At 34.3% G+C, this 8,975-nt stretch overlaps 1 protein-coding gene across 1 annotated transcript; it reads right to left on the reverse strand.

Annotated features, from left to right (window-relative positions):
• Positions 1 to 2,015: 2,015 nt before the first annotated feature.
• Positions 2,016 to 7,017, reverse strand: LOC139852287 (sorting nexin 2B-like). Its single transcript, XM_071841556.1, has 5 exons — positions 5,768 to 7,017; positions 5,266 to 5,475; positions 4,817 to 5,074; positions 3,469 to 3,555; positions 2,016 to 2,396 (listed from the first exon to the last, which is right to left on the reverse strand). The coding sequence occupies exons 1-5, from the start codon at positions 6,848 to 6,850 to the stop codon at positions 2,316 to 2,318; spliced, it is 1,719 nt and encodes a 572-aa protein (XP_071697657.1). The 5' UTR covers positions 6,851 to 7,017; the 3' UTR covers positions 2,016 to 2,315.
• Positions 7,018 to 8,975: the final 1,958 nt, after the last annotated feature.

The following is an 8,975-nucleotide window of genomic DNA, read 5'->3' on the forward strand; positions in this document are numbered from 1 at the left end:
CGAATTATTTTAAGTTACACGGGAGTACGGGAGATATTAAAATCCGATAACGAAAATATTTAAAATGTTACATAACAAAGGATACGAATTTAGATACGAAGGGTATTATTTAAAAAGAAAAAGACGGGCGTTAAAATAATTTAACGGAAAAATGCGGGATGTTACATCTAATTCTTGCTGAGGATCGATCTCATTGACCTTGAGGATGTTAATGAAGACAATATCACATTCGCGGAAAGGTTGTCTCGTTTGAAGATGGAAAGGAAGATAAGGACGGAAGCTTTGAAGGCGAGTCAGGATGTTACGCAGCATGATAGACCTTTACAGATTCTGATTGGGCATAGTGGTAGGATTTATTGCGATTGTGAGGATTCCTCATGTACAGGTTATTGTAAGGCGTGGTATGTTTTAAATAGAAAGGTTCCTAGAGACCAATTCGAAGGTGTGAACTTGCGGTCAAGAAGGAATGCCGCTTCTACCTCAGGATCTTCTAAGCTCCTTGATTTCGATGAATATTTGGACTATGGGGAATCTATTTAAAATTTGTTTATGTCGGGTAAGGTTGATAAGAGAAGTTCGGTGTTGGCAAATAATAAGATGACCAAGGAAGCTTTCGCGGCTTTTGATATTATGATGACGAGTATGGCCGAGGACGAGTCAAGGATGATCTTATCAATTCTAGCGAACACTTGCGTGTGCCGGTTTTGAACAAGAAACAGCAAAAACGTAAGCAAAAACTGGTTCAAGGCGCTGAAATGACAAAGTTCGGCGTGTTCATCAATGATATTTGACTCCTTGTTTATAGGTTTCTTGTCTTGTTTTATATTTTGTATTAGCAATCTGTGTACTTGGTTTCTTTTAGTTTTTATTTATTGTTTCGATTTAGGTTAGGTGAGGCTCGGTATTAGTATTTCGTTTGGTAGCCGCGGCCTCATCGGGATCCTCTTTTATACATCTTGTTGAATTCGTTTTCTTTTCGAAAACGTTTTCCGTTTTATATAATGTTCTCGTTATTTCGGCAAAAAAAAAAAAAAAAAAAAAAAAAAATTCGATGCTACAATCTGACAATTTCATTTAGATCTATTCACTTGAACTTGAATCATTTTGATTTAAATTTCATTTATTTCCGAACGTGTAAGGCTCTTAATCCAAGGTGTAAAATTAATTTTTGAAGTGATTATTCTAATACTTGAATTGAATGGCAAAACTGAAGTATTTCATTTGATTATTAGCAGAAATACTAATGCACATTTAATGTACTTGCTCGCGTCCATTATTCTAGTGATTATTCTAGTACGCTTTGAATACATTCCGTAGTTATGAAGCATTTGAGTGCGCCTGCATGCATGACGACCGTACCCGATCGATTTTCCTGTACTTGCTCGCGTCCTGTGTTATCATGTGCAAATGAGATTTGGGACCACCGTACAGTTGTACATATAAGATGCACATACAACCGTACTACTTCGATAATATTTTCTACCTTAGAAGCATTACACATTTAATGTAATGCACATAAACGGGAAAAAAAAAAAAAAAAAAATTCAGTTCAGAATACTAGAAAAAGCAAAATAATTTTCGATCACATGTGTGCATCATAATTCTTGATAAGTTACCATGCGTCATAAGTATTGGGTTTTGCTAACTTTAGGCCGTAATAAAGGCATAACATAAGGAACATTAAACACACTTAAAATTTTTATTTATAACTTAAAATTTGTTTATTAAACTCATGCGTTACCATTTATACATAAATATATTTTTTTAACAGCATTTATACATAAATATTATTAATTAGAATTTACATTAAATTTCGAAACTTATAATTCATTGATCGTGTTTATCATGTGCCTTGGGGTATTTTTTAGCTTTTCCCTTATTATATTGACAGCATTATAACGTCAACAACTAACAATCTTTACACTGATAAACGATCTACTTAACATTCGCAAACTATACGGATGATCTTATAAAACTTTTTTGTATAGACGTGTCTGTAATACATTGATCGACCCATATAACGTCTCCTTGAAAAAATGAATACTATATATCATATATGCAACCTTTCATCCTTTCTTTTTAATTAATAAAACGAAAGGTCTATTTCTAGCGGATGAACGAAAATAACAATACAAAATACCTTCACAACCACCCTACAACTATCATGTGTAACTGTAACGTAACCTGCAAAAAACTAAAATGGTTTCCACTTATTCTTGCCGTATTCTGCTAACTACCACAACATGAATAACTTGTAACTCAAAAATATGAAAGAAAAAAAAAAAGAATTGTATGGGGACTGTACAAATCCTCCCTCAACCATCATGCTTAGCGTATGCACTCGTTTCTGTCGCAACACTTGCCCACTCATTTCCGATTTTTTCTGTAAATGCTACCTTTTTAATTACACAGCAACAAAACTCATATCAGAAGATTATAGTAGGTACATAACAAGAAGATCAATGCATCACTAAAATATTAAAATAAAAAAGTGGAACAATAAAAAAAAAAAATTGAGAAGAGTATACAAGTATGGAAAATAGACAGTTGTGATTTATATCGACAAAATTCAGATATGAACGTGGTTTTGAAATTTTAATCAGGGATGATCACATGGAATAACAACGCAGGGATATACTTATACATTAGGATATAAATGGACCAAACCGTAATTTTGTGAAAAAGATCTCTGACAGTTGTTGCATCGGCTAAAGTGTACTAGCGATGGCAGAAGTTCACACAAATTAGGTTACGTGCCAAACGGGATGGCATTAGAATGGTTAAAATCTAGTATTAGATAGTTCGGGAAGGGTTGTAATATAGACACCATTTTTGTTCATTTTTAATATCTTTTAAAGCGTGAATGCAATTAACACAAGAACAATAACGGTACTTTAAGAATATTAATCCAAATCGTTGAACATAACGCTTTAAAGGATGTTAGCCATATAGAATAAAACTCGTATATCTTTCAATCTGTTTGCAGTTTTAGCAAAATTCTTTTCACAATAATCACAATACTTTTCCAAGAGTTATCAAAATAACCCAAAAAGATTCATTTATAAGTATACGGGTCAAAATGACCCCCTTTAATAATCACACATGCTGGTAAATGATTTCAGGTGTTATTCGGGGGAAGTATGCATATTTCAAAATATTTAGCATTGACCGGTTTCCCTTCATACTATGATCTATTAGTTGTCATCTTTGAACTCAGACCTCAGACACCACAGGAGATTCACTTTACTACTATGCACAAAAAAAAAAAAAAAAAAAAAAAAAAAAAAAAAAAACTCTTTTAAAAAATACCCAAATTTGTGGGCTGAAAGAACGTGTTCGTATAGAGAAATTGGAAGTATTTTGTAGCATACAAAATAAACCAAGACAGGATTAAAACATATTAGGAAAACAAACTGAACCCAAACCGTTTTAGAATTTCATGAAGAAAAAGAAAAGAAAGGAATTTACCTGACTAATTACAAATCCCTTTAACATGTTTTTGAAGTCTGCCTTCCTTTCTCTATCTAGTCTCTCTATTTCGGCCCTATTATTTTCCTGCATCAATGAATTTGACATACTATTAGAGCTGAAATATATGATTTGGACAAATTAGTAGATTTGGGAGAGAATATAATAGAAGCAGCAATTTTGGACTTATCTAGCTACAGATGAGTATATATAGGCTGCAACTTGTCTAAAATTGGGTAAATTCAAAACTTAAGTTCGAGGGAATGGGTGAAAAGCTGCCCCAAGTTTATCTTTAGCATATACAACCTCCAAAGATTTTTATTTTAGCATTTAGATGGTTATTGTAATTATAGTTGGTTGATACTTTTCAAATGTTCTCCAAAGAAGGAAACTTGGAAACAAAAAATGATTTGCTACACTTGAAAAGCTAATACGCAATGTCAAGGTAATCTAGGATAGAAAGTGGAAAAACATACAAGTTATATACAACATTGACTTAGACCAACGTTGACTTTTACCAAGCTTGACTCATAACTTATGTCAAGTCATTCATAATCCCAACAACATTAGCAGTTTGATTTGGAAAAAAAATAGTAATCATATTGTATGAATTACAAATCACTGAACAAATGGAAAAAATGTATGGTACAATTTATTGAAAAAGAGAAAAAAAGCGAACAGAGACATTATCTTATCCTTATATACTAAAACACGCGCCGAAAATCGTCGATTCAGTTGTTTTGGATTGTCGTTTTGAGTTTGCGTTCACACTACAAACGGTCCTTCAAATTCCGCTCAATTTACACAACGGCCCCTCAACTTTATACTTTTTCAGGGGTAGAAAGTGTAAAGATATAATTTTATTAACATAAAAGAAAATAATTCCACCCGAATTTTTAACGGGCCATATCTTCTCGCTCGGTGCGAGTTAAATTTTTCCGAGATCACCGTTCAACTCAAAAAAATCTAACGAACACCAACGGGACTAACTACGCACGAAACGGACATCGTTAAAAAAACACTAAATATTCCGGGCTATATTTCATATATATACATATACGTACAACAAACAACTCAACCTATTAGATATATTAGGTACCAAACAACGTATATCCAAATTCGACCGCGCGTTGAATACAACCGCAGCAACGTGCGGTCGAATTTTTTTCTAGTTTTTCACAATGTACAACTCATAATATGATAACAAAAAAGGTACATCCTTTAATTAGCAATATATACGTTTTAATACAATAAGTAACGTTCTTGATGTTGATGACCATTAAGTTTAAAAGCCTAAAAAGATTGCAACTTTGTGTAAGCAAGGCAAATAAAATGGCTAAAAAAATACCTTAATTCTCTCATACTGTTTGGTTGCACAGCTTTTCGCATCTTCCGTAACTCTAATGGCTTCCCTTGTTTCTCCTAGTTTAAGTGTCTTTGGCTTATCACTACCAAAATTTGAGGATGATGTTTCCAATTTCTCCACTCGCGCATATAATGAATCGAGTTCAGATGTAAGAGTTTGAACAGTCAACAACGCACTAGTACGGTCTGAGAATGCACTGTGGACTCCTAATATTAATCCCATGTAATCGTGCAATGTGTCCTACAGAACATAAGAACATATGCAGATGACAGTCATAAAAAAAGCATGATGGTTTGATATGATACATATATCACTTACACCGAGTACTATAGATTTAATGTATGTCAATTAACTTGCAACAAATAATGATCAACAAAAGATATGTTATAAATTGAATTGCATATACCATCCAATCTAGAATAGTAGTTTACCAAATGCTTAACAGTACGTGAATATAATTCCCGATATAATCTACTTGTTTTAATAGCAGCAGTAGCCAAATTCTTCATGTCGGCAGTCCTTTGTCTCTGTGTGTCAAAAACCGCCTGCTGGTTTTCAAACTTTGTCAATTTAATAAATGAAAGCCCAAACGCTCCCATTGTCTCTGAAATATCTTTCTGAGCTTTTACAAATAACTCCGCCTGGATTCCACAAATCATAAACACCAATAATATTCATTATGGCCGAACTTCACATATACACTATACACTATATATTACGTAAAATAAAAAATTCTTCAATAGTTATGGGGATGTATAGGATTGCATTCTTAACTAATTATCCAAAACTGATTATTCACTAAAAACTACTAGGATAGCCACTTTCAACCAAACACTCAAAAAAATTTACATGCCGTTTACAATAATCGAATAATCCATTTGCAGACACAATCCTGAAGAACCTCAAATTATAAAAGAACAAAAGAACACACACCTGTTTGGCAGCATTGATAAGTTGCTTCTCGAGATTAAGCAATCTCTCCTTATTTTCAAGAAACTGGCCATCTTCCTCATATACAGGCGGTCTCGATCCTCCCCAATCATTACTCACCGCTTGATTCATCTCCTTCACAATCCTTATAAAATCCCACCTACTTTTCGCAGGCTGCACAACATCCTGAGGCAGAAACCTAGCACCAGAATCATCCCAAAGCAACTGTTTCGACAACTTCGCTGCTCCATCAATCATCCTCGATGTTACTGGGACAGTCGGCAGCAATGGAAGCCTCCCCTGAATCTGTAAAAACACTCTCAATTCATCACTCAATTTAATAACCGGATGATCGCTTAATCTCTGCAAATATTTCTCCAACGCATTTCGTCTTTGTTCAACAAATTCTTGTTTTTGCATTACTTGACTCTCAACTACACTCTTATCAGGCCTTGGAGGTATAAAAAACCCTCTGTGCGCCTCTGCTAACCGGTCCGATAACGTCACTACATCCCTAAACCGCCTGCGAACCGCAAACTGCGGTCCACCGAAATCCGGAATGTTCGTTTTGGCAGTAATCAAATAAGTGACATAAGTATTACCTCCCGGAACAATCGAACTAGACGAATCAACTTCTTTTTGTGGATTCGAGACTGCAATTTTCAAATACATGCTTTCAGTCATGTTAGATTCATCGTTAGGGTTTTCAAACAACTGTGATCCTTCGCCGTTAGAATTCGGAGACGTGAAGTCCAAATCAGAGTATGTGAGAGGGTCAATATGTGAATCAATGTCAGAATTAGGGTTTTCGATGAACCTAGATTCTTCTCTGTTTGAATTCAAGTGATGAATGTGCGAATCAGTGTTAGATACAGGGTTTTTGAGTTGCGGCGGTGGTGACGGTGGTGAGGGTGGCGATAGTAGAGGATCGGTGACGGCGGAAGTGGTGAGAGGGTGGTGGTTGTCATCGGAGAAAAGTAGAGTAATGGCACTTTTGTAATTTGAGAAGAAATTAGAGGTTAAAGAAGAATGATCGTTGAGGATTTCTTCATCTGATTCTTCGGTGTGATTTTGTGATCCGTTCATTTGATTTTTATTTTTTTATTGTAATTGACTGGAAATTGTGATAAAACTAAATCATTGAAATGATTGGAGGCGGTGGCGGTATGTTACGGTGGTTAGCGGTGGTGGTGACACCGGTGAAGTATAATTTGTCAACTGTATAGTTGAAGATAGGTAGTTAAGTTACATTAGCAAAGCTATAGACTTTATTTTGTATATTAGTTGTATGTATTGTATTTTATTTATATTTATATTTTATTTGGAGTCTATATTTTTACAAGATCCATTGATGTTTTTAAACAACTCATCGATCCATATCCAACATGTTAAGACTAAATTGGTTATCGAATAATTTAAATCCGCCAACATCATTAAGTCTATATATATATACATCCTTTGCTTATGATGACTTACCATCAACCTAAGGTTGAAGACCGACGAAACTCGTTTATAAATGACCTGATAGCTATCCTTTTGGATGATGGTAACAACAGACCAGAGAATGATTAAAGAACTCATGGTAATGATTGGTAATGTGCTATTTATAACGTCAAATCCGATAGTTTAACAAAGTATATATAGACTAAAGTGAAGGTACGTACACCTTAAACACAGACACGTCAAATAATATTAATATCTTAGATCTTATATTGAAGTTACACTAAAGAAGTACATATATGACTACAATATATCTCTCCATCACTTCATATTTCGTAAATATCAAAGGGTTCCCTGATCATTTGAAATTTATCTAAACAACAAATTTCAAACACGTGTTATTTTTGTAGATATTCTGACAAGTAACGGCACGAACACGCATCTCACATTTTATACGCATATTTTGCATAAAACCACTGACAATGCAAAATGACGGCTATATGTGGAATTTGGACTGCACCTCTTAGATAAGATGCCACATGAGGAGGCAATGATTCCAGGTTTACCTATTTTGCATATTTATAGATGTTAGTTATATGATATTACACTAGCTATCACTGTTACAAAAGATCCCGTCTCAAGCCGTTACGACGCCCGTTGCGACGGTTTGGTGACTACGTCGTTCCGTCTCGAAGAAAACCATTTAATATGACAGTCAACGGTCAAAATTCGGGTCAAAGTCTGCCAAAATTCGGAAAAACCAGAAAGTCGATAAAATCGGTCAAATTTGTCGTATTGTAGTTTAAACTTTTTTGTATTAAATTAAAGGTTAGTCAATTAAAGTTTTGACTTTAAAATATATATATACACTAGTCAAAGACCCGCGAATTCGCGGGATTATGTAAGAAATTATATTGTAAAATAGTGCTCCGTAATATATAGGTTAATATTGAAATTGATAAGTTATAATTAAAATGATATACAAAGTTGAAATATAAAACGATTTATATTATCATACAAGTAGATGCATGAATAATTATTTTATAAGTTCACAAGCCACAAAAACTAAGGTAGTTCACTAAACTTCCAACAAATATAAATATTAACACTTAAACCCCAACCTAAAATAATTTATTGCTTCTCTATTGTCTTCCTCTCTCACACCACACTCTTTCACCTTAAAGTTAATGACAAAACATTTAAGTGAAATCGTAATGTGATTACCTTTGATCCACTCCAAGATTGTTTAATGCAACAATATGACATATCAAGCACAAAGAGTCTCTATCCAATAATTAACAATGATGGTAAAATTAAAAAAGGTACATCTGCCAACAAAGCAATTAACTATAATTCACTTGACATAGTAGTGCTCACTATGCAATGGATTGGTCCTCCGGAAGTAACTCAAGGCTTCTATATATATGTCATGGCTTAGCACCTACACCCATTAGTACCTATAACTTAAGAGGGTGTTTAAAAGTACGCATCTAAAGAAAGAAATGGCTGTAAACTTGTTCAGGTACAACTATTGATAAATTTCAAAGATATTAAGGGCCTGTTTACAAAGGCCTTAATGGGCTGAATTTTATGTAGAGCTCATTCGGTCACCAGCATGTGTTGTTTACTTTGGGATTATTGCTAATTGGAGGTCTGACCGAGCATATATCCATCCAGCTACAAAAGTAGTGTTGTCCCCATACAACCAAATTATTTCCTCCTCTACCCTCTACCCTCTACCCTCTTCCCTCTTACACAATTTTACCCCAAT

Source organism: Rutidosis leptorrhynchoides, chromosome 6 (assembly GCF_046630445.1).
Source record: "Rutidosis leptorrhynchoides isolate AG116_Rl617_1_P2 chromosome 6, CSIRO_AGI_Rlap_v1, whole genome shotgun sequence".
Taxonomy (NCBI): domain Eukaryota; kingdom Viridiplantae; phylum Streptophyta; class Magnoliopsida; order Asterales; family Asteraceae; genus Rutidosis; species Rutidosis leptorrhynchoides.

Bases quoted from the DNA above. Each gene is read 5' to 3' on its own strand.
- LOC139852287 (XM_071841556.1), bottom strand. From the start codon at position 6,850: ATGAACGGATCACAAAATCACACCGAAGAATCAGATGAAGAAATCCTC. The intron at 3,556-4,816 runs GTATTTTTTTAG...TCATTGATGCAG, and splicing joins AACAGTATGAGAGAATTAAG to GAAAATAATAGGGCCGAAAT. The intron at 2,397-3,468 runs GTAAATTCCTTT...GTAATTAAAAAG, and splicing joins AGGGATTTGTAATTAGTCAG to GTAGCATTTACAGAAAAAAT.